Source organism: Neodiprion virginianus, chromosome 2 (genome assembly GCF_021901495.1).
Source record: "Neodiprion virginianus isolate iyNeoVirg1 chromosome 2, iyNeoVirg1.1, whole genome shotgun sequence".
Classification (NCBI taxonomy): Eukaryota; Metazoa; Arthropoda; class Insecta; order Hymenoptera; family Diprionidae; genus Neodiprion; species Neodiprion virginianus.
In genome coordinates this window covers 2,262,941-2,289,178 of record NC_060878.1, presented here as the reverse complement: position 1 = coordinate 2,289,178, position 26,238 = coordinate 2,262,941, and the positions used below count along the sequence as shown (strand labels likewise).

Below are 26,238 nucleotides of genomic sequence, written 5' to 3'. Positions count from 1 at the left end.
CATATTATACTATACACAAATGCCTTGATCTTCCGGCTAACTTGTTTTCGGCCCGAAACAAAATGCGAGTTCAATTCTATACGAGTTATGTTTCGGATCGAAAACAAGTTAGCCGAAAGATTAAGGTCTTTATGCATTTTACCGTACCTTGAATAGCATGCCATAATACACCGCCTATGAGTTGCACGGACATACCTATATCGTATAATCTATGGGACAGCAAGTTTGAACGCTATTCAAATAGCTGATCCAAGTTCGAAAGGGCTCACGAGCTTAATAGGTTACATATGGTATGTATGTATATCGCATGTACCTATATGTATAATAGTACATAATTGCGGTGAAACGGAATTCACACTTTCCCCAATAATTCTTAACGCACACTGCAGAGCACAGCTATATGTTATAATTGTACGCGATATCTACGATGTACGAATTAACGTTTTTGGGTCACCTCAGGGCTGCATTCTATATATGTCTGTACATTAAACATATATATATATATATATATATATATGTTTAATATATATATGTATTTATATATATGTATTTATATATATGTATTTTCCCAGATGATATCTATCATAGATATATATATATATATATATATATATATATATATATATATATATATATATATATATATATATATATCTATGATAGATATCATCTGGGAAAATGTTAATCTATCTTGAAAATTGAGGTACATACATGCGTAGATTATCACCCATTATACCTATGCGTAAATATAAACTTATATGAACTATCGTAGTTTTTATAAACATTCACGCCTTATTTTCTAACCTTCGTTCTCATTCTTGAAATATTCATTTTTCCTCTTCTTATTCCTCGTATATAATTAACGAAACTAAAATATTTATATATAAATATACATATACGAAAATACAAGAAGCCAAACATTGTACTCGGTAACGATTTTCCCCGTAGGATTTTCACGTATCTCTAATATGCAGTGCTGTACCCATAGATATATGTACACTGTAACCATGTTACCGGTTCGATCGAACGTCGCGCTCTATTAATCGTTTGAATTACTTCAAACGCGCGTTAATTGCCGATAGGATATTAACGGTGTGAATGTATGATGCGTATAATGGCCTTATGCCAGCGGCGCGTTACAACACTTACAAAAAATTTATACCATACTATAATATCTAAATTCTCATAAATACATATGTGTGTTGCGTGTGGCTAAAATGTGTCTGTGTATTTATGTATATGTGTACGTTTACTCATGCCTGTTGTGTAGTGCAAGGGAAATGAATGGGAGAACTCGAGCAGTAGTAGTACAACAATAAATATAACGTATTATAGTAGGCTACATGCCATGACGTTTTCTATACAGTCGTGTTCAGGAGGCTTTTGTAGGTAACGGTCTTGACCCGGTGACGTTTTTGCTCGCACAGCCATCAGGCTGCACGTCTAATCGCACACCGTGTCTAATCTCCATCCAACCCACTATCCATAAGCATTTCTGTATCGCCATTATGCGCCATTATAGATGTATCTATGTATATTATATATTCACAGTATACACACTATGGGTGCGTTCCGAAATTAATTAACTTCCAGTGCAGTCAACGATCTTTTATCTTTTTTGCTCAGCCGAGTTCGCGAGTAGCTCTGCCTCTATTATCTAGGGAGTTTTTAGCGCTGCCACCTAGTTTCGAAACGCACCTTCTATATTACATAAATTAGCTCCCAATACTGTCAACAATCTTTTATCTCTGCGCTGCCGACTTTGAAACTAGATCTGTCTCAGTCCTAGGGAGTTTTGGAACGCACCCTTAGAACCGAAGTTTTGTGCACCTGTTTTGAGGAGACTGAATCGCTCCATTAATCAAAAATGAAAGCAAAGAAACGATCAATAGAATTAAAGAAAATAATAGCTCGGCGATGTCTGACAATGAGGTGTAGTATATAATGAATTGGAAATACGAGACCTCAAATTCAATTATAAATTGTATCGTTTGCATCTGAAGAATAAGTGTCACGATTGTTTTGCATCATATTGCGGAATGACGCGGGAAGAAAACTGTTAGAAATCTTTGAAGCAGATGGTTGAAAGGCTGTTGTTGTCAGGCTTCGGCTACTTGCACAACACCTGCTTCACCGTGTCTCTCGATGCCTCCCTGAGCCCGGAAAATTTCGTTGCCGTGTTGTTTTATCAAGCATTGAGAAAAGTGAAGAAGAGTTATACGTTGTGTGAATTTAATAATAAACAGTGCAAGCTGCACGTGTTCACAGCATGACAGTGCACAAAGTAAAAGATGGACAAAAAGCTAGACAATAAAACAAAAGTACCCAAGGCATGGATATAATGCATATAGTATACGTATACCTGTATATGAGAAACTTGTAAAAAGTGGATCATGGGGGCGCATTGTCCGGTGATTCCGGTCTTTGAATCTAGTCCAGCGACAACTGCTGACTGGCTTATACATTACACACGTTTATATCACGACGCGACGTAAAGTAGGCATACAAGTAATAATATAAAATTGCCGGAATCGTTATTTCTATTCGGGTCGAAGACTACCTAAATCGCTAAAAACAAATAGAATTCGTATTACCCTACATAGTTTCACATCTCGTCATTTGTTTTTTCTCGTGACCCCGTCATTAAACCGTGCATATTTGCGCAACAGGCTGTCTGCCGATAAATTGTGAATTGATTGTTACAACATCCGTGATCGATGTTACAATTCTGATAAACATTCCGGGGCGCTTGGGTATAAATTTTTAAATTTAAGAAATAATATATTAACACCATAGTATAGGCATCTATTAACGGTTGATCAACTGAGACCAGTTCCGTTAATTAAAAACCATATCTTTACGCAACGATTCGAATACCTTTTTAAAAATAGATTGTATCAACCAAATCGAACGGTATAATATATCTACCTGTAGAATAGTAGAAAAAAAAGATTTTTTGTCTTGTTTTTGTTGATATTTCTATAACGTATTTTCACACGTGAATAGCTTCTATATTGAAATATTATACCTTCAAACAGAATACTAATCTGAAAATCCATGTATGTGTGTGTGTAAAATTACAAGACCGCAAACGAATAATAACAACGATCCTATACCTACGGTATAAAAACGTTCAATTTTCGTAACCGAGAAGCCAATCCATCTTCATCAAATACATCTCTGATAAAATGTCATAACTATAATCGATACTATATCAACCTACCTCCTCTCATATCTATAACTATATAGTATAACACTATTATACATAGGTATATGTATAATTAAATATGCACATGTATGTTTAAATACATATCTAACGTCAATCCGGCTCCACTCGACGTGTATGAATTAATGTCTACACCATCCGCGTCTATCCTTATCATTGTTGATCGTTCAAACCAGCGGCTTAAGGCTTGACAAATGGAGAAGGATAAAATAAGTAGGAAATAACGAAAGGAAGAGAGATAGAATGATGCGAGATCGAGGAGAGAGGAGGAAGATACATGGAAATAGTGATCTCGGACTCCGCTACGCGTTATGGAGTAGAGAGCTGATCCTATCCTCAGGCTCTCTAGCCGACAACCTGTCGCAATTCTTTTTCAACCGCTAATGTCAGGGTCGTCAGGTGTCGTTGATCCTCCACCGACTATTAAAGTCATCGTATTATAACAGATCACAGCTTTAATACAGGTGCCACATATCATATGAATTTTTCTATCATATTATGTAGGTACGTCTATCTGTTATGCGATCTAATTAATTATCACGTTCAGGGTGGGGCTAAAAATGCGGAAAGATTAGAAAATACGATATCAATTCTTCAAAAACTCGTAAATCTCTTTTTGGAAACAATTCAAAATATAGAAAGTTCGAAGTGTAAAAACAACGACACATATATTTGTTTTCTCGTCCATACTATATTTTATTAAGGAATTGAGGATCCTCGGTATTTATTTATACAGAAGTAGATATGTACAATACAAAATACAAACAACTTTGAAACCGGATGTAAAATGGTGATTAATCCGTGCCGATTGAGTTATTGTCATCATCGTCATTATTATCATTATTGTTATTATACAGGAATGTTATATATGCTTATAATTGTATATAAACACGGCAAGCGACACTCTTTATATAGGTACCACTATTCGGTATGCAGGGCGCAATAAATGATCGAATCCATTACTTGAATCTTCTATGCATGCATTATTAATTTATTTATTTATTTATTTATGTACGTACGCACGTACAAAAGAGGTCGAGCATTGATGTCACCTACGACGCGCAAACATGGCGCCCACGCGGTTTAAGCATCCATTATGCGATTGCAACGATTTCCTCATAACGTTTTTACGTGTGTAATGTTATACACATACTGTATATTTGTTTATGCATGCATGTATGTAACGTATCTGTACCTGGATCCTTATATACTCGGATCGTTCCACAATTGACGCGCGTGCTAGATTCTCGCCTGCATGACCGAATACTCATTATACATACATCATATGTATGTTAGTATGATATACCTAAATGTACATCTTCTTTCACCATTATAAATTCTTCCGTCGCGTCGCCTCTTTTTAGCATAATGCGCGACATCGTTCGAATACAATTTTCTTCCATTACTGCACGTATGTGCATACACATCGTACATTCTGCGAACTTAAAATTATGTGCATTGGCCTGAATCAATTTTTTATCCATGACTCATGCGCCTACGACACGAGCTGTATACGTACAATTCCAAGTTTCAATAAAAACCGTTATCATGTGATAAGTATACCAATGAACTTTGAATTATCGACGGTAATATTTTTAAAAAGAGCATGAACAATTTTTTTAATTATACTATATTCGCGTAACGTAAAATCGAGCATCAAAAGTAGAAAAAAAAAAAAAACTAACATTGATTAAAAATTAAAAGGAAAGGCGCGAATCTTGTGATAATATAACTCCATCCGGTTTCTTCAATTTCGTGTGAAACGATGAAGATTCTATTCCTTCTACGAGGATACAAAGTCATTACTTATAACGCAACTTATATTATTACATATCTATAGACCGTCTCTAATCGCATAAAAAATTACGGAGATATAATGTTTGTTCGAATTGAAAAAAAAAAATTGCTTTATCCGTGATTTAATATTATTATTATTGTTATTATTATACATTTGGTTGATCCTTGCGAAAATATTATACTATGTTTATTACAAGACTCGCGTTTGGGTTATAATAATCCAATTAAATTCTTCCACTATCGTGTAATTGCGCAATCGTAACCTATGTATAACTCTACAATACCATACAACAGATAGATGATAAATTTATTCGTCGTATAAAAGACGGGAAAAAAAAAATTAAAAATAAAATAAAAATGATACTTAATTGACAAATAGAGTCACGGTGAGCTTATTGTTTAAATAAGAATGTAGGTTTGTGAGCGTGAATAATTCCGCAAGACTGTAGACATACACCTACATATATAGGTAGGTAGATACTTACCTATATTGCAATCGCGTTTATAATGCTTATAGCTATTATTGCGCTGCAAAGATCCGCATCTATCTTTCGCTGATAGTATTTCATAGCTATGCCTAGAATTGCTGCACGCGCTTAGCGCATCACGGTTGCAATTATTATTGTTTCCCTTGCCGATCGTGAGCCGAGATTAATAGCTGTAGGTATATAATCTTTCGCAAGCCTCTTGACGCTGACAAATGGAAAAAGTGGCCCACGCTGCAATCTCGTGAGGACGAGAAATTTCAATAATCGTCGTCCTCGATCGTGAGGTGTTGCAAAATTTTTAACCAATTAACAATCCGCGGACGCTATTCTTATTTCTTTATTATCATAAAAATTCTTTATTTTCTCATTGTCGCTCGTTTAATGATAATTCGTATAACGCATCCCGCAATCAACAAGTTCTTGTATACACAATTTATTTCAACACAGTGAAGAATATTCTCTGCGTCGTGGGTGTGATAATTATCAATAGTACGACAGAGCCGATCAATAACGCGGATCAATTTGAATTTTAATGTTATACATATTATACTAGCCAGGTATAATTATACTCTCAGTTTCCTTCTCGGTTTATATAGTCGAGAAATGTTGCAGTCTCTAAAACAATTAATAATTATGATAATAAGCGGTCACAATTACAGGAGGTTAATTAGGCGAGAAAAATTAAGAGCTAGATATAACTTGATATCGCAGAATTTACTGTTTATTCTAAATTAACGCGTCACGAGTTTTCACCACATTGCAGCGGAAGAAAAAAAAAACAAAAAGAAAAATCGAAAACTTGTGTATCATAATTAACATGTACAGCTGTACTGAACGATTGGTTGAGTAATAAAATTAACGAACAGAAACCGCGCTGTTGGGCATAATTTAAATTTATAATTAAAAAATTGGTAACGGTTATTATACGTATTTACCTGTACATAAATATAATTGTTTGCTAATAATGGATAATTCAAGGGAAGAGAGATCCAGAATGAATGACTCGATGTTACAACTATTGAGTGATATTTCACGCGCGGGTTGCATTCACTCCGAGCTGGCAAATGCACGCACAGATACCCATGTGTATTTAATTGTTACAAAAACATATACCGATTTGAATGAAAAAATTCCCACGTTACGGTATCGTCGAACTACCGCAAACCGAGCAACTTCTTTTTCGTTCCCTACTATACCCGCGGTTACTCGGACTTTATAACTTCACCTTTATAGTGCATATATACGTCCAGATTTACCTGTTCAAAGCGGCACCTGCACCTAGCGCAAGCATTTCTGCAGTTCACCGATCTCTAGGATGGACTATCGTTACCCGACTTCTTTAGTTTAAGTTTCGCGCCCAAAATATCAGAATTTGGCGCGTTCGGAACCATTCAAATTCGGAATTTCAACCCCGCCCCTTTCCCGAATTGTATCACCACCGTACGAGCATTGCGAAAGAATTAGTTGAGGATTAATACGCCGCATGGTTTGAATAAAAATTTGGGAAAAGAAAAGAAGACCGTTTCAATAACTTTCTAGGAATTTTATTCGCGCCAATTATATATACGAAACGTGAACTGACTCAAGAGAATCGTTGTACTTTGTGAAAACAAAACTAATCGAGTAAATTGGAATAACTGCAAAAACTGATCAATATCAACATCTTACAGTTTGAATTTTCATTCTTAGACAATGCGATCCGTTCATCCCTCATTTCTTCTCCTCTTCTCTCCAACGTCTGAAAATTGTCTGTTATTCTTTCGATATTTCTCAGACAAAAAAATCTTTAATACCGTTCGAGTGGTGAAAATGATTCCAATTTTTCGTTGCAGTGCTGAACGTGGCCGGAGGCAAAGCTCCGATGCAATCGAGCACTACGGATGGTGGAATACCTCAGCGAGCAGTCGACGGAAGTAGCGGCCAAGTCTACACTCCTCAGACCTGCACATTGACGAGACCCGAGTTGTCGCCGTGGTGGTACGTGAACCTGTTGGAACCGTACATGGTTCAGCTGGTTCGTCTGGATTTCGGAAAACCATGCTGTGGTAATTGGATGACATGATTTAATTACATATGACTCGTAGTGACTAAAGCGTGATTACTTCGAAAGTGAGTGAGAAACAGGAAAATGAGGTCAAATAGGGGAGAGCAAGATGAGAGTAGTAATACAAGGCCAGTTCTGGATACAGATTCCTGTACCGACATCTTACCGACACTCCAAATGTCGGTTCTGGATACAGATTCATCTACCGGCATTGGGAGTGTCGATAAAATGTCGGTACAGAAATCTGTATCCAAAACCGGCCTTGTATTGCTACTAATGAGGAAAAAAGAAAATAAAATGATACTGATGGAAAAAATAATGGAAAACCATGAGGTAAACGATGTTCCATGGTATTAAGATGCTCCAGTAAGCATCGCCGCCGCTGCGAGTCTACCATGCGGTTGGCCTGAATACTCCATAAATCCTTATCAAATTATCCTGCGTCTGTGTAAAGAATTTCTTCTATAAGTGCAGCTTTCCATTGTTAAAGCAAAACCATAGTAATTCAATGACCAATAGGCTGTGACGACGAGAGACATTGAATCGTAAAATTAAATCGCACGATTATTTTTGTGCTTCGATAGTTACGTCTGTAATAGGTGTAGGTAATGTATATTGTACCCGTACCTTCTACCTTATTATATACCTGTACCGTGTGCGGTACACGTACACGTGTAACCGTCAGGTGTACTAAGTGTAACGATTATGATGCAGGTTTATAATAGTCTGCATGCGAGATCTTTTAGAAACTCTTGCAGATGAAAGCGAAAGCATTTCAACTTTCGATTGTTGTTAGAAAATCGTACTAATCTGATCATCGAATGTAGCTTTCTTGTATGAACCAGACGATGCGTACATGCAATCTATCATTATCTTCTTAGATCCAATCAAAAAGCTTTACGGCGCTGCAAAGTGTTTTTCTCCGAGGATACCTTAAGAAGTTTGCATTAATGTTACACCTTAGTTGGGAATTTGTGACTCTATTTGTTTATCGGAAAACTGATTGGTTCTCTTTTAATTTCATTTGTTGTTTTTCATTTCCGTTTTTCTTATCTACCCAGGATGATTTCGCCTGTTAGAAATTCCTTATAAGAAAGTACGGTTAGCGATATAGCGGGACTCAGCTAGTAGCCAAGAGGAGGAAAAAAAATCTCTTGGCTCGATTTGCACCGTTGCGTTGCTGATGGTCGAGTAGTGAGCCACTGTACAAGTTTTACGCACTTACAATGCCAATGTGATTACATATAATCGGCGATACGATTCTCATGCACGCAAACCTCAATTTCCTACGTTCCGAACTTCGGCTATTGCCCTGCATCGGAGACGTTCGAAATTTGAATTTGAATATTAACTGTAACTCGTAGGAAGAGCTTTTGTCTAATTTCTCGTCTACCGTGCATCCTATATCTATAATCTACACTATTGGAAAATGTCATTGTGACGTCAGAGCCCAGTCATCGGCGCCATTTTATTACCGCATAACCTAAGTTTTTAATTTTAACCGAGGCAAATCGTAATTCTTGGGGTTTCAAATTATTCGTGTTACATAAATTAATGAAACGTAATCAATAATATGCCTATTCTACCATCGACACGCGAAAAAATAGGGTCAACGTTCAGCTGTCAGCCTGGTTGCATTAGTTTGATTTTTTTCACCAGATTACGCATTACAAATTGACAATCCCAATAATAGTGCTTACTCATGGCGATGCAGATATTCTAGAAAATGGGGGCAAATGAAAGTCAAGTGCAATGGCCTGCAGTGCCTCGAGGGAAGATAATTTGCAAATTCAGAACTAGGAATTACCGTATAAAATTACAGAAACAAACCAAGTCGGTATATACACAAGTCTGGAACCGTCCCAGAGTCACAGTCGAAGTGGTTACTGGGTCAAGAAGAGACTCGGTTCTCTAGGCGACGATATTATCTGCCCACAAAGTCGAACTGGTCCGTATAATCATTAGCAAACCTGCAAGTGAAAGCCCCATGGATCTTTTAACACTCGCTTCTACACTTTATAACGAAAAAATATATATAGCGATAAAACGGAACCGCGACGTGATGCTCGGATTTTCACCAGTGAGATAAGAAATAGCGGAAGTAGCCACCTAGCGGTGAAAAATATGCCGCACTTAACAAGGGTCGTATTTAGTTATAAAAGTAGTTTTTCATCCTCTTTTTTCATCCGCGTAAGCTTAACGTCACGAGATTGGAAGAATCACAGCTTGCACAAAGTGTTCCGTGCCTCGGTTTAAGTATAATTATCCTAAAACGATCGGCTGATTAATCTTGTTTCCGCCATGTTTCACGCAGTCATGCAAAGACGACGGTACCAAATGAGATTTTATTCACTAATCAGGCTACCTAAACCGTAACATAATTGATTAATAATTCGCTCCACGGCTGATAAATTTTATGCGGGTATATCAAAGTGCGATATCCTGTAGTCGTATTGTATCTTTATAAGAAACTTAAAGACAGGGTATCGTAAATATTTTTTATACGGATAACAAGAGACAAGTAGTTCGCGGCTAATGACGTTCACTATGTGTTATTATCACTGCCATTATGTTTGTTTAACTTGCTAATTAAGCTGTGTAACGAGCAACTAACAAGAGGTACACGCGAAACGTCGCATGGACCTGCATTCTTGCTTGTGCAGCGTACCCTGGTTTTATATCATAGCGTGGGAATTAGCCAACTGCTTTAACGATCGGCATAAATTAACTTTTTGACACTGTTCTTGGTTTCACTTGCAGGCGATCCAGTTTTCACTAACTTTAATGAATACGGAAAAATAAGACAAGTTGAATTAAAACCGTAATTGAAGAAAAATGTTATCAGAATTTAAATGCTGATTACGATGATCGCTGTAATATATTTTGTCCCGAATTTTTCCCAATTTATCGTCTCTAAACAACTTTTATGTTTTGTGTTTGAATAGGAATTACGGCGTGAAAAGTATTATAATGGTATACCGTGTTATTATTCTAAAATTATTATTACAATATAATGCATGCATACTGTACATATAGGCATAGGTATATATTACACGTTGAGGTAGAATGTATAATGTGCCTGTAAATGAAACAGGGAAGTAGGCGCGTACTTTAAATTTATCTATATGTCGTATGCAAATTATCCACGGATGATAAAAAGAGAGCTGAATTCTTCGCTTTACTCCAAATGCGTTTAGTAAATGAGAGAAGGCTTAATAAAAACGAAAGAAGAAAATAAAATGGTGAATAAAATTTTTTTAAAAGCGAGTATTTCGAGGAAGCGGAATTATTGACCTACACACTTCAGACCTACTGTAGAATCCACAGGCATAAATACAACGCCTGGTAGAATGAGAATGTTATTAAGGCTACACGCGAGACACGAACTTGAGAGAATTTAAAATTAATTTCCCCTTTGTGCTTGTTCAACGTCGCGTTTTCACGGAATGTTTTGAGAACATTATATGAGACATAAACTGCAAAACAAATAGTTTCTCAATCTCTGTTATACTAATTATTGAGTAATACTGAGGAGTTGATCACTCATAAATTTGATATACACCTGATTTCGAGATTACAAAAATTTCAGCGATTTCAAAAGATTTCATAGGATTGAACTCTATTTTACAATTTCAGGAGAGGGATTGCCAGGCACTATCGTTGTTCGCGTAGGTAACAACAGGCCTGATCTTGGAACAAACCCAATTTGCAATCGGTTTACCGGTCAGTTGGAAGAAGGGCAGCCTCTCTTTCTGCCATGCAATCCTCCGATGCCAGGAGCCTTTGTATCGGTCCATTTAGAAACTGCTTCGACAAGTCCGGTGCCTGTGCAGTTGTCACTGTGCGAAGCTTTCGTTTACACTGATCAGGTGAGCAAGAACGTGTCAAAGTTGTGCCCAGAATTCTATTCAGCGATTTTTGTTCTCTGTTCAACTTATGGATTCAGAATCAAAGAGTTGTGCATTGTGGTTATAACACTATGCTTTTATTCCAGGCATTGCCCATCGAAAGGTGTCCACAATTCAGGGACCAACCGCCAGGTTCCACCGCAACTTACAATGGCAAATGCTACATCTTCTACAACAGACAACCAATGACGTTCAGGGATGCTCTAGGATTCTGTAGAGCGCGAGGAGGAACTCTGGTCGATGAAAGTAACCCAGCACTGCAGGGATTCATTTCGTGGGAACTGTGGAGGAGACATAGGTATGTTATCCCTTTCAAATATCTCAAAGATCTTGACATTAGCCAGCATCGAAACGTTTTGACTGTCATCATAGTTTGTAGATTTAGGCCAGTGAAGCATAATCGCCATTGACTTTAAGTAGAGCGAAAGCGAGGAAAATAGAGAAACTCTGTCTAATTACTCACTGACTTAGTTCTAAGAAACGTTAGATTCAGCTTGTGATCTTTCAGTTGTTGAGTAGCTTTCGTGGTTGGAAATTAATCAAGCATCTTTCGTTACAGGAGTGACACATCGAGCCAGTATTGGATGGGAGCAGTGCGAGATCCGAAAAATAGAACTACCTGGCGATGGACCGGAAGTGGAGAAGAAGTTTCAGTTTCCTTTTGGAGTCTACCTCAGGGCACTGACGAAGATTGCGCTCGATACGACGGCACTCGAGGATGGCTTTGGTCAGACACCTCGTGTACAGCTCATCTGAATTATATCTGCCAACATCGTTAGTACAAAATACGTCCAAATTTAATCCTTAAATGATTGAAAATGTTTGTTACGCTCGTCGCCTTCGTTACAGAGCCTCGTGCATGTGGTCGTCCTGAACAGCCGCCTAATTCTACGATGATTGCTAGCACTTTCGAGTCAAGTTCGAGAGGAAATTACGAAGTTGGAGCAACCGTAGAATACAGTTGCAACGGTGGCAGTCTGCTCATTGGACATTCGACTAGAACCTGCCTCGATACTGGATTCTACAACGAATTTCCACCCATCTGCAAAAGTAAGTCTTTATCACTGGGATATTTATACTATTGAGCCAGAAATTAAGTATATCCGTCACTAATTCTGATTCACTTTACGTTTAGACATCGAATGTGGGTATCCTGCAAGCATCAGACATGGAGAATATACTCTGATCAATAACACAGTCAGCTACCTCAGCCAAGTCCTGTATTCTTGCGAAGATGGTTACGAAATGACTGGTGAGAACTAAAACTACCGTACAACCATGCGGCAAAACATGGATCGTAACATTCTCTAACATGTCATTTGAAATTCAAATTACAGGAAGAGCCAGGCTGACCTGTGACGTTGATGAGAGATGGAATGGCCCTCCACCCCGCTGTGAACCAGTTCGATGTGACTTGCCATCGGTTATTGCACACGGTCGTTACGAAGTAGCGGTAGACAGCGATACGGAGATTGGTAGAAATAAGAATAATCAAACACTGTTAGCTGGAAGTATTGTGACTTACACGTGTGAAAAAGGCTATCGGCTCGTTGGCTCTAGACAGATATTGTGTCGGGAGACAGGGCTTTACGATCGCGTCGCGCCGACTTGCGTAGGTGAGGGAATGCACGAGAACTCTAATAAAATTAAACCTGGTTGCTAAGATTAAGCCGGTAGTTGAAACAGAATCATTTGCATAGATTCCATTTTCAGTATGTCGAAATTTATGCATAAATTTTACACGGATTTCAATTCTCCATTGCAGAAGAACCTCGTACAACGGTTCCACTTCCACCCCATATAACGAGTCGGCCTATCAGCACGCGCGCTCGACCGGTAGTTCCGACACGCACACGATCTACTACAACGGTTTCATCCACAAGCAGTATTGGCACGTCTCCAATACCCCCGATACAGGGTACCAGCGATGTGGAGCTACCTGCAACCGTTAAGGAAACGATCCCTCGAAAGCCATCAATATTGTTGAAAACTCCTGCGCCGACTACGATCACTGACGACAGCCGTGATCATCCTCAGGATAATGAAATCGCCGGAAGTGGAGTTGACAATGTTCAAGCTGGTTTTGGAGCCGGCGTTCCTGAGCCCTCGGGTCCGTTTAGAGTGGAAAATGGGGATCAATCCTCGAACACTCACCAGGCCAAACTGAACCTCGGCGCTGTTATAGCGCTCGGTGTTTTTGGAGGGTTCGTTTTCCTTGCCGCTGTGATTACCACTGTAGTGATTTTGATACGCAGGTAAGAAGAGACCTGATTACTAATTTATTAATTTCAATCGTCTAAATTTTTTCTTCACTTTGTTTAAGTAGACTGAAAAGAGCATTGTTGAAAAAACGAAGCGTACCTAGTTGTCTCAATAAGCTTCTTTGGAATATTTGCAATGGACATACATATCGTCTCTTGATAAACAACCATCTTTCAATGTTTTGTGTTAATCTTCTTTTTTATCTGCGAGCTTATATGTATTCGTTTACTTTCCATCTGTATGTGCGTACATTAAACCGCTTACTCTTTACTTAACTCAAAACTTACACTTTACGTTCACGTATTCTTCGTCGTGAATGAGGTCACTAAATACTGTAGTATTAAATCGCATCGACTCAAAAACAAAAAGTTATAATTCAAACTCAATCTCCATACTCGAAACAATTTTTGGTCGATTGATTTAGCCTACAGTGATCCGATAGTAATTAGCTGAAACTGAAACTCGATTGATGGTACGCAAGTGAAAAAAGCGATACAATCATGCTTTCAATCATTCGCCTGAAGAATAATCGTACCATCAAAATCATTATCATTTATCATTTCACTTACTGAAATGTATGTATTATAAAGAGAATGAAGAAAATTGCAAAGTTTTGAGTACCATCAACTGGAGTAGTCAGCACAACAAGCGTCTATAGACATAGATAATAATTAATGCAAGATGTAGCTATGGTTAAAGTAACAAAAAACCTAACTAACATTTAAACAATTTGCGCTGTGGCGGTAATTAGCGGCAGCGGCGGCGTCGGAGGAAGGCGCCGCAGGGGGCTCGGTGGGGTGGGAGGGTTGGGAGGTGGCGGAGGTGGTGGCCTTGGAAGGGGTGACGCCGCGATGCCCTCGCGCTGGTACACGCTTCTGGCGCTACCCTTCCCCGACCAGCACCTGGGGCGCCGAGACCTCACGGCCCGCCGTGGCAGTGATCACCCTTATTCTTTTGGTCTGTCAGCCGCTCACCGTGCCGGTTACTTCTCCAACCCATCCCTGTAAATTCTGTTTGCTCCCTCCCCCCCAACCAACGCCCACCGATACATCAATGATCAAGAACCACCGCCACGCGCGACGTGCCATCCTCATGAGTGTCACTAGTCAAGGTAAACGAAGCCTTGGAGTCCACAGTTTTAAATCGCACCACGTAGCGTATTAATATATTCTACTTCACAAAATGTACACTTCATGTAAGATTTCGTTAACCGTCAAGCATCACTCTTATTCACCTTCTGCTTTTTGTTTTTTTTTTATCGACAGGCTTGACTGCACGCTATCTCTTCGCTGTTTTGACTTCAGCAATCTTCAATTATTAACCATGCTTTATTAATGCTTATCGACAAATATATGTTTCATCTCTTGGACCGATCACTCAGCTATCGAAGTCAGAAATACACTTCAGTCAAGTCATTTGTATCAAAATATAATGGGGATGAATGGAGATAGTAGACAACTAGAAAAATATACTTTTTATACATCTAGTATTCACGTTCTAGTTTAATTTAGTCAACAATTCCATCGATCCCGTCAATTGCTGTACGTAAGAAATACGCCTAAGAAGTCTGACATCTCCTTGCTCTCAAGAAAAAATTTCCAAACTTGCCTGGAACAATTTAAGAACAGGTTTAACAACAAACTTAGATCTCGATACAAAATTTTGGTCACGCAACGCTCAACTCTTGCTATCTTTACAACAAATGAATGTATCCTGAACTTTCAATTGTCGGTTATACCCGTTAGCTGAAAGAGAAAAACTTTTATTGCAATTTAGGAATCGCAGTAGAGGTAGCAAGCATTACCGCCATCGGGCATCCCCTGACTGCAACACAGTAGCCAGTTTCGATAGCAATTCATCAGAGAGCCGAGGTGGACTAAATCGCTACTATCGGCAAGCTTGGGAAAATCTTCACGAGACTGCGGGCCAAAAAGCAAATCACGCACCCCTACGTCGGAAAGAAACTCTCGACGAGCCTGGATACAGAGAAAACTTCCGTGGAAATAATACGGAACGAGACGGATCAGAGCTAGTAGTCAGTGACGTTGCTGCATATCCGTCAAGCAAACACGCAAGCGTCTCTGATAAGAAAAGGCATCACCATCATCATCATCACCACCATGGATCAGCTACGCCAGAATGGAGGCAGCCGCAGTCTCATCACAGATATTGAGCACAGATATAATTATGCAGAAAAATGAGTTCCAATCAACATTGTTCTTGATTTATTTGTATAATAATATTTATTTCTCATGCTCGTTACTGAGAATTATTGAAGTACGACGAATGGCTACAGAAAGCAAGAAATTATTTTTCTTCTAATTCTACAATTGAACTCATTTTTTTTTTGTGTACCTATATGAAAGTGGTGTTTTTTTGTTTATTTTTTTTTCAACACGTTACTTGGTGAAACGATACAGATGCCTAATTACAACAGCATAGAATATTCGCCGTTCGTATTTTCGTATAAGTGAAATGAAATTAATATTATTTTTTTTTGGGCTGATGTATTGATGTAAATAATAATTAATTGATCAACTAAACTATGATCACAATAATCGCAATGATTCATTTTATTCTTATCGCAGAGTTCTATGCTATTGTAATATTGTCAACGCTGGTCACAAGGGATGCCAAAAAAGAAAAGAATTAAAAAAAAAAATTGTATACAACGATCAAATGCATATACATACATACATACATACATACATATTTAATTACATATGTTATACTGAATTTTAATTATAGGACACCACGAAATCATCAAATACATTAATCTTATATTCTTTTGCAACAAATGATGTTGTACACAAGCTAACAAAACGGTTTTGAACTAACGTGGATATTGGAGGAATCCGAAATGAATACCTTGGCCTTGCTTTGAGGGAGCTAATTAACTCTGAAATAGAAGATACTATTTTTGAGATACTTTTTTTTTTTTCTTAATCAATACTTTTCTCATTGCTAAGGTAAGGCCGACGTTTTTCATGCGGAAGAGAAATAAAAATAAAACACCCTGATAAAACTGATAGATATTAACGAACAAGCTCTGACGTAAAACAAAGAAAAAAAACTCGAGACAATCAGAATCACAAGAATATACATATAGTTCAGCATACAACGAACTTCGGATTATTGTTAAACAACTAATTACATCACTGTAACCTTAGTGATTTTATAATTATATTTCGTCATTCGCGATTTCCAAGGTAAAATATACTGCTGCCATTAATAGGCGCTCACATACTTTACCTGAATATATTATTAAGACTTTTACTCCATGCACGACGCAGTGTTAAAATTGAAAGAGATTCGTGGGGGTAACACTCTAAGGCATGTTATGTATATTATAAATAGAAATTAGTTATAGTCAATGTATTGACAATCGTATTAGAATAAATATATTTATGAAATTGATTGTATAATTTTGAAATGCTGCTATTATTTCCAATTTATTATAAACCAATCACGTAACTATTTGAAGAAAATTAAAATTGATTTCGATAATTAGGTCATTCAAAAACATGTGGTCGCTACATGCTTACGAAATATCGGACAAATAAGTGAACAGTGTCTTTTTTAATAATCTTTCTAAAACGCTTTATTGTAAAACGTGTTTCAAAAAGAAATAGACTAAACAGCATTGAGAAAGAAACTTACATTCACATTTAAGATTAAACTTAACGACTGGGTATATATATCATGTCTTTGTATAAAATATAACTTCACAGTCTGTAGAACATTATCACGATTTGCCAAGTTACTTACATCTTGTTTTGTATCATATCGATAAGCTTGGCTTGGATTTAGAGTTATTATCGTCCACAATACATATCATTTAAATCAGTCTTTCAGTTCTTAAGCCATTGACCAATCAGTTGACCAATGCGTTTCCGGGCCTCGGTCAATTGTGGTGGATCATTATCCGACTGAGGATACATATTGGCGCAGTGGGCCGTGCCTTGAATTACAAGAACCAGAATAGGTAACAAACATTCCAGGCCAAACAGTGGCTGAATACTCTATATTGTTAATTTGATATTAAAGGTAATACCATTCTGTGTAATACGACAATTTCACTACACAATATTTCAATTTATATCTGTATTTCAACAGTTTTCTAATCAAATAAAGTGACTCACCGTTTATGTAAATAGCTGGTGCCCGAGGGTTGGTCGACTTTATCTTGCCAAGAGCATGCCACGGGTCAATACTTCCATGGACAAATACCACGTTGCTGACATCCAAATCGAAAGCTCCGTAAATTGTATTGGTACGTTCGACCGCAGATTGCAGGAGATGTATATTGTATCTGCAAAATGAATTGAGGCAAGTTTATCGTGTCTCTGGGACAAGTGATTATTTAGATATGTACAATCATTTTCGTTCGCAAACAACTTCCAGAGAATCAGAGCACATGAATATAAAATAAAAATTTGCAAGTACGTTTCGATGTTAGACAATCAAACAGTAATTGACATCTACCTTGGTCCAAATATGTCAGTGCACTGCTGAACAAAGAAATCTACTGGAAAAGTTTCGCTAAAAAGCTGAGGTCGCGCAGTCGATGTCTGGAAGAATCCGAATTCGGTGCAGGTTTGATAAGTCCATTGTCGACCTTTGAACGTTAAAGAAAGCGTCAGTTTATGTAATAATTAACTTGAACCGTGACTGCACCTCAATCGATTATGTATGAACTTTACCAACCTCCTTCTGCTGCCTCATCAGCCCAGCTGACATTCCGAAGTTCACTGATCATTTTGTTATATTTGTAGTCGAAACATTTCTCATCGTTTGCCTTGAGAAGTAAATTGCTAACCTGAGCTAGACGAGAAACAGGTGTACCTCTGCTCTCATCTACCAGGATGTTACAGATCGTGTCAATCGTTATGTTGGCCGTTTTTGAACTTTTACGATTATCCTTGTTGTACTGTACTACCTCAGCGAAATTGCTTGCCAGTGATTCATACATATTTGCTATATCATTGTTTTTCGTGTGACCGGGGTCAATAGGGTCGCAAAACCTTAAATTCACAAGGAAAAATTAACACATTGTATTGGATTGTTCGATAACATGGAAAAAAATTGCGAGTCACTGCTGCTGATTTAAAAAGTAAAGTTAAATAATATGTAAGAACGTTACGGTACAGTACTTGAATTTTTCCGCAAGTCCCTTCTGGCCAAGAGGATGACGCAACATTATGTGAACTTGTTTATTGGCAGTAACGACTGCATCTATGCATGCCTGGGAATGGGTTCGCAAGGCATCTTCGACTACAACGTAATATTCTGTAATTTACAAATAGTAGAAACGTATTATTCATCGGAATATTGTTGTTCCAACGAGATTTCGCCTGTAATGGTATCTAAAAATTAATTCAATCCAGGTCAACCGAATTCAAGGTCTGAGCTTTGTTGATGAGGAAAGAAGTGTTTTCATATCTATCGAATGCTTACGCTGAAAATCAATCTGTGCCAAAAGGGGTCCACTGGCTGACATGGCTCCGTGAACAAGGTGAGGATACTTGGCTCGAGACCAAGCAGCCAGAGAACCTGGATAAGATCCGCCAAAAGTGATCCATTTGGTTCCTGCAGGAATCTGATGTCTGAGATTCATCCCTTCGATGAAATAAGCAAGATCGGCCAGTGCCTGTTCAGAGCTCAGATACATGAGATTTTTCACACTCAAATCGCTGGAAAAAATTACATAAGGTGAATTTGCAAAAAAAAAACCTGAAGCTAATGCGAGCTATACACATAGAGTTATCATCATGGAGTTTTGAAGTAATAACAAATTTCACTTTGCAGCTTACGCAGTCGGGTGGCTTTTGCCATAGAAGCGATGTTCCAATTGGAAACACAAGGCTCCGTATTGCTTTGCATATTCAATCCATTCTCCTTCTGCCATCCACTTTGGATTAGCAGTTCCCTCCCCGCCAATCATAAGGAAGACTGGCCCTCCTTTCTTGTAGAATCCGGAATTGGTAAAATATCGCTGAAGAAAAAATAAGGTTTATCAACATAGATTTTCCCATCAATAATGCGTATATCGTATAGCATTGAGTGAATATAGCATAAAATCGGAGCTAAGTAAATGAGAACTAATTTTCCCTGTCTAAGATCATCAGATATAAGTATAAAACATCATCACACACCTGTTTCCATGTTCTAGCGTCGGTTGGATTGAAATGGTCAAGAAATTGTTCAAACCACTGATCCTCAACTGGCACGTAATCTTTAGAGAGAACAGGCGATCCTAGGTTTCCACCCTTGCTTCTGCCACGTGCAAAACTGCGCAATGCTAATGCAGCATTAACGCCAGCCAGCAGAATTACAAGTAGTCGAATGAAAAGCATATTAACGCCTATCAATTGTGAAACAACCTGAAATGAAAGTGACACGAGAAAAATTAGCTGCAGGAAACACAAAAGATGTGGATTAAAAAGCATTTCATCTTTTAAGTGATGTCATTTATAGTTTCCTTTTATTACATGTAAAAAAACCAACGGCCGGCTGTTGAAGTAAAAAAATAGAGATATCTAACAAACTGTCTGGCAGAAATCAGTGTTGTTATTAGTATTATTGTGTTTCACCGACTTTATTATGACTCATTTGTGATAGTGCAACTAGCTTAATGTAAGACTATCGTGCAAGTGACGTGAAACGATGTTAGGTATAAACTGGTGCCGATGTAAATTTAGAGAGAAGAAATTTGACCTACTGTATTACGGGTCACTGGGATTAAAAGGAAATTTGAAGGTTACAGGGCGAGGAATATAAAAAAAATAAAAACAAGAAAACTAAACAATCGAGAACGAACGGACCGATATCATATTAAGAAAAGTTTTTGAAACCTATTTGACATGAGAAACGACGGTTAATTTGACAGCAATACTAAACTATAATGTTATTTTCTCGAAAATAAACGGCTGCTGATACTTGCCGGGTTATGGATGATGGATGAGTGTGGGTTATTCTGGGAGAGGTAGTTTTATTTCTTCAGGCATGCGCTTGACAAGGATACTGAGAATACATCTGGTACGCGCGACGACGACAACAACAACGTCGTTTATGACAAGGAGAAGTTAAGTACCGACCAAGTATGCATTCTCCAAAAACTAGCATCGATAAAGAAGAAAGCGATCTTTCCTATCCTACGACGACTTTCCATTAAACCATAGTTGTGCAATTTCGTAACATGTTTACATGCAAAAAAGCAACCTAACCGTCACGACGATAACTCATTCGCAGCGATTTTACAAATCTCTGATCGCGAGAGGTGAACTTCGTATCTGTCACCGATCTTCCGACAATTATATCGCCGTGTAGTAGGATGTTGCAAATTATTCATCGATTTGTCTTGCTACGGTAAAGAAAAATTCAACATAATCATACCTTACATATATTTTCTTATTAAACGCGTATCAGGCATGATATTGTAGATAAGCGATCGTCCCAATTATCCAATTATACACTCGTATTTTGTCAATTATCAAACTACGTACTAAATTATTACATCATTGAAATGAAATCTCCTTGCCGGCTGTTGTCGACAAAAGCTCGAGTATGAAACTATTAACTAATGCTATTAGGCGATGTTGAAAGAAATATAAGAATTTATTATTCGATTAAAAGTATCGGCTCATCGGTCAATTACGTTTTACGCTTGTACGGGTAGTTTAATTAAGCCGACATACCTACCTAATCTCATGCCGAGGTAAACAACTCGCAGTTGGATGATCGTTGTCGCAGGCGCGAATTTTTCGGGTAACTCGGAGGGCCCGAAGATCTGTTTACTTCTGTACGAAATTCATACTATTCGAAAGCCTGAATATTTATAATTCGACCAATTTTCTTGTTCTAAAAATTGTGCAATATTTATATAATTATAACGCCAAGGATTGTGCCAAGAAAAAAAAAATATCTCTGTGAAAACTTATTTAATCAATGCGCTCTACTGCCGTAGGCAGTGACACATTTGCTTGTACGCGTTAAATATTTGAATTTTCAAATAGTCTGCTTCTACAATTGTGTATAATTCGACAACCGGCCTGATATTTAAAGTTCGCAAATATTTAAAGATTAGACATGTAGGAACCGTGTTAAATAATTTTTCAACATCTACAGCGTTGTTGAATATTTATTTTTATTCTTTTTTGCTTTCTATCCTCATAACGTCACGTGATCTGAGTACGTACATTTATCTCCAACCAACCGAATCAACGTATTTCCCTTCACCGTCTCGTGGGGGCGCAGAAACTTGCCAAAAATTGTGTTATTACGTATAATTATTATCAGGATCGTCCTCCATATTTCGCGTGATACTTTCATTTGACACGGAAACAAGAGTGTATGTCCTACGTAGCATAATGAGAATGAAGTTAGCGTTGTATTATATCCTCAGTATCCTCAGTCAACGAAGTTCGTAACATTACTGTCATGATTCGTCTTTCGGAAAACCCGTTATTCCGTAATTTTAAGAATCTCCGAAATGCAGTAACCTGTAATAATAAGACAAAAGTAATTCATATTTTTAAAACTCAGCCACTTCGAAGTCATTACAAAATTGTTAAATCGTCATCCCCCCCCCCCCCCCCCCTAGCCTCGTTACCTTGACGTTACTAACTTCCTACTACTTCTTTGCGCATCAGTGCTACATTTAAAAATCGATTCACTGTATGCTATTAGCCGATAAGCGTATCCCAAAAACGAACTAGATTACCAATCATGTACATACATTATATCCACGTAGAAGTTATATATATCATACATGTATGTAGCACGCGATAAAAATATATTGCGCATTATGTGACAGGCGTTCTCTTCCTTGTTTGTTGTTTGTCAATTGTTTTTCTTTCTTTCTCGTTCTTTATCCCCCCCCCCCTCCCCCCACCCTTTTGTCCCTTCTATATTTTTGATTCTTTGGTTTTTTTTTTTTTTTGTTCACATTCGGCGCACGATAAAGCCTTGAGCGAATTGACTCTGTAAGGCGATAAGAGAATTTTGTGGCGGAATAATGAATTTTCTTCGATGTTGTACAATGACATATGTGTAAGTCACATGACATTCGTTTAAAGACAGAAATTTTATTGCAGTCGATCGTCGTATAAGTGTTCGTGCGATAAGAGGGATCGCGATCCATCGAATACATAATCCTGTTATTATTTGTTTATTTTGTTTTCCTCAATTCGACGCACTGTGCAAGATAAATGATTCTCTTTCGCGCGAAGAAGGCCTGCAGTGTTGAGAATACCGTATATTTTTAATTTTATATTTATTCTTTGGGCATATACATATATGTGTATATATATATTTATATATATATATATATATATAAAATATATACACACATGCACGCGCGCGCGCGCGCACACACATACACATGCATATATATGTATATATCTAATATAATTAAGACGAAACGTGGAACGTGAACGTGCAATTAAAATACACCCTACATAAGTATATTCAGTGAAAAAGCAAAACCTGTACGGTGGGTAAAGTGAGAGACTTTGGTGAAGAGGTGTACGCACACTTTGAAGTTTACTACCGTCATTGGGCCTAGATTTCTCTTCTCTACTTCTTAGTTGTTTTCTTCTTCTTGTTCGTCGTCATCGTCGTCCTCGAGGTTGTTTCAGTTGTATATATAATACGCTTTATAAAATACATCATTTCACATCTGGATGGGAGCCATAAATTCGCGTAGTATGGATTTCGAACAGGATCCAGGACTCACCGCTATCTTGCAATATTTGATCAGAAGGTTTGCAACCAATATACATAATCTCGCAATATTTCGGAATTTCCTACGAGTGTCAACCTAACCTAACCTCACCATACGTACCCCGTTATTCTTTAGTCAACTTTGACAACAGTAACAGATTTTTTATTTACGAAGTATTTCAACTTGGCATGCAGGCGTACGTAGAATTTGTTCTCGGAAAACTGGTTCACATTTTTATGCACTCATTAACAGCTGACTTCTTACAGATGAACGAAACTGTGTTGAGAATTGTCATTTTCATTTCCATGCAGCAAAATTATATAAACGGAGGAAATTCTAAACTGAGAAAAACTAATTTGATTTGATATTTATGTTTTATTGTTCTTTTCTTCAACAGTGGGCAGGTACATATCATATCTTCGGATCAGGATGACTCCGACGAAGAGTACGGCAGTTCGCAACCGCCCAGAGTGACGACAAAACCTAACACATCGATTCTCGACGTAAGAAAGTTCGACGAACTTCAAACATAACAAATTGCACGCTTGTGTGTGGGTTGTTATTATGTATGTTGATTTGATTTATTTTTTTTTAGAAGAGTGAAATAAGTCTGGCAACAAAACAGGCTTGCGGACTTGGCGACACCGGCGGTAAACCAGCAACGTCGATTACTTCTATGATACAAAAAAGAGCTGTAGGGCCAGGATTTAGTGCAGGACAAAAATGTAGAATAGCCAGCAGTTTTCTACCAAACAAAATGCGTCAAGTGGCTAAATACAGCAGCAAGGCTTTCTGTGGATCGCATTCCAAAGATGGGAGATTTTTCCTTACCGCCAGTCAAGGTCAGCCTGTTATCAACATTCCATATCACAGTTTGGAAACTTGATCTGCGGTCTATACCTATTTTCATATGTAAAATGAATATATGTTGAAAAAAATTTATTTTCAGATCGATTTTTACGTCTTTATCACACACAGGATGGAGAATTTTTAGAATTCAAAAAGATTCCGGCACGTGACGTTGGATGGAGTATTCTAGACACAGCTTTCAGTCCCGATGGCAACTACATTGTATATTCTAGTTGGTCTGAATGCCGTGAGTGAACTTTTCATGAACAATTACATGAGCATGGTTGAAACGTAGTCAAACTATCGATAAAACTTAGCACGAGCTACCGTTAATAATATTTGATTATCTTGCAGTATACTTGTGCCCCGTTTATGGTGATTCTGTGATCCAAGAATCCCTCTCGTTGTGTCCAGAAGACCGGAGATTTTGTATATTTTCTCTAGTATTCTCTAGCGACGGCAGGGAAATACTTGGCGGTGCTAATGACGGATATCTATATGTATACGATAGAGAATGTCATCAACGTGCTCTTAGGGTAAGTTACTCGGATGTAACGAACGACTAGCTAATTGAAGTTGCTTGCTTTAATCCAAGGTAATATTTCCAGATCGCGGGTCATGGTGACGATGTAAACACAGTTGCCTTTGCAGACAACACGTCACAAATTTTATACAGTGCAGGAGACGACGGTCTTTGCAAGGTAAGAAGGTTTATTTTCGGTAAACAACATTTTTCATCTCGATTCTTATAATCGGTTTTTCTTCTTCAATGATTTCTTAGGTTTGGGACAGAAGAACGTTGAGCGAAACTGACCCTCACCCTGTAGGTATTCTCGCAGGGCATATGGACGGAATAACTTATATCGACCCACGAGGAGACGGCAGATATTTGGTAACAAACAGTAAAGATCAGACAATCAAGTTATGGGATGTCAGAGCATTCTCGGACCAAAATGCCGAGCTAAACACACGCAAGGCCGTCGCTACTCAAAATTGGGATTACAGGTGGCAGCGAGTACCAAAAAGTTGTAAGTTGCGATGGAAAAGGCATACCTTAATTTCACTCCGGCATACATAGATTACTCATTTGCGAATTGTGTAAATGGTTCCCGTTCTATTTTCCTTAGTATATCAATAATTAAGTTTCTTCACCTGTTGCAGTGTATAAAGTAAAGAATATGCTCGAAGGAGATACAAGCGTGATGACGTATCGAGGGCACTCCGTGTTGCAGACTTTGATACGTTGTCATTTTTCACCGGCCGCGACAACGGGTCAGAGATATATATACACGGGTTGTGCGACGGGAAAAATAATAAGTGAGTAAATCATCAGAAATTTCTCTATTTCATCATAGTATTAACATTGTTACACAGTGTTATCAGTGATTTTCACAGTATGTTGATATAATCGTATGTTTCAAAACATTACACATGTAACGTTACAGTATATGACGTGTTGACTGGTGTAATAGTCAATGCTCTCAATGGACACAAAGGCTGCGTCAGAGATGTCAGTTGGCATCCGTTTCATCAAGAAATAGTATCGACTTCTGTAAGTGGTTGATATTTTTCTTAAAAGACAAAGTTACCTACGAATCCCTTCCTTTGCGATATAAAACAAGATCTTTTAATCTCCATTACAGTGGGACGGAACAATAGGGAGTTGGCGGTATGCAGGCGGAACTTCACTCGACAGTTCAGACTCCGATGACGACAATGATACATTATTGCGGCCGCGTGCATTAAGACGTAGCCAAAGAATAGCTGCCCAACGTGCGAAACACACAGTGGCCTGTTAAGTAGGTAAACGAAATTGCTACGTGGCCAGGTAACACATACGTTTGGGATGGGCTGGTTCTATTCCCAGAGAAAAAAAAAAAAAAGTGATTAAAATATCCGACACCTGGACTGTTGGATAATAAGTAAAAGTAGATTTTTTA

The 26,238-nt window shown here is 38.0% G+C and overlaps 3 protein-coding genes across 12 annotated transcripts in view; 2 read left to right on the top strand and 1 right to left on the bottom strand.

The window, feature by feature from the left end:
- Positions 1-17,142, top strand: part of LOC124298256 (sushi, von Willebrand factor type A, EGF and pentraxin domain-containing protein 1) — a 26,216-nt gene extending 9,074 nt beyond the window's left edge. The window contains exons 3-12 of one of the 2 annotated variants that reach the window (XR_006906761.1): positions 7,344-7,556; positions 11,192-11,424; positions 11,550-11,761; positions 12,023-12,237; positions 12,313-12,513; positions 12,599-12,715; positions 12,801-13,079; positions 13,229-13,718; positions 14,477-14,836; positions 15,502-15,628. Coding sequence is in view for 1 of the 2 variants with exons in the window: in XM_046750036.1 (XP_046605992.1) it covers positions 7,344-7,556; positions 11,192-11,424; positions 11,550-11,761; positions 12,023-12,237; positions 12,313-12,513; positions 12,599-12,715; positions 12,801-13,079; positions 13,229-13,718; positions 15,502-15,898 (2,357 nt within the window). In the remaining variant the exon portion in view is untranslated. Of the gene's footprint in view, positions 1-7,343; positions 7,557-11,191; positions 11,425-11,549; positions 11,762-12,022; positions 12,238-12,312; positions 12,514-12,598; positions 12,716-12,800; positions 13,080-13,228; positions 13,719-14,476; positions 14,837-15,501 lie in introns of both variants that reach the window. The other variant, XM_046750036.1, reaches the window with a different exon arrangement.
- On the bottom strand, positions 16,228-20,801 carry LOC124298269 (putative serine protease K12H4.7). Of its 4 annotated transcripts, XR_006906763.1 has the most exons (10): positions 20,669-20,801; positions 19,881-20,108; positions 19,539-19,720; positions 19,183-19,418; positions 18,879-19,014; positions 18,433-18,749; positions 18,211-18,343; positions 17,868-18,037; positions 17,494-17,686; positions 16,228-16,624 (listed from the first exon to the last, which is right to left on the bottom strand). XR_006906763.1 is itself a non-coding variant. In XM_046750063.1 (9 exons), exons 2-9 carry the CDS (start codon positions 20,079-20,081, stop codon positions 17,577-17,579), a joined length of 1,485 nt encoding a protein of 494 aa, XP_046606019.1. In that variant the 5' UTR covers positions 20,082-20,108; positions 20,669-20,801; the 3' UTR covers positions 16,722-17,576. The 4 variants fall into 4 exon arrangements, 3 of the variants coding, with proteins under 3 accessions (XP_046606019.1, XP_046606020.1, XP_046606021.1); XM_046750063.1 differs by lacking the exon at positions 16,228-16,624 and having other exon boundaries at positions 16,722-17,686; XM_046750064.1 differs by lacking the exons at positions 16,228-16,624; positions 20,669-20,801 and adding an exon at positions 20,358-20,414 and having other exon boundaries at positions 16,722-17,686; positions 19,881-20,110.
- On the top strand, positions 20,686-26,238 carry LOC124298266 (DDB1- and CUL4-associated factor 11). 6 transcript variants are annotated; one of them, XM_046750058.1, is made up of 11 exons: positions 22,826-22,979; positions 23,142-23,488; positions 23,847-23,952; positions 24,045-24,291; positions 24,399-24,545; positions 24,653-24,834; positions 24,907-24,999; positions 25,080-25,326; positions 25,460-25,615; positions 25,744-25,850; positions 25,942-26,238. In XM_046750058.1, exons 2-11 carry the CDS (start codon positions 23,409-23,411, stop codon positions 26,095-26,097), a joined length of 1,521 nt encoding a protein of 506 aa, XP_046606014.1. In that variant the 5' UTR covers positions 22,826-22,979; positions 23,142-23,408; the 3' UTR covers positions 26,098-26,238. The 6 variants fall into 6 exon arrangements, with proteins under 6 accessions (XP_046606012.1, XP_046606015.1, XP_046606016.1 ...); XM_046750056.1 differs by lacking the exons at positions 22,826-22,979; positions 23,142-23,488 and adding an exon at positions 20,686-20,810; XM_046750059.1 differs by lacking the exons at positions 22,826-22,979; positions 23,142-23,488 and adding an exon at positions 20,952-21,093.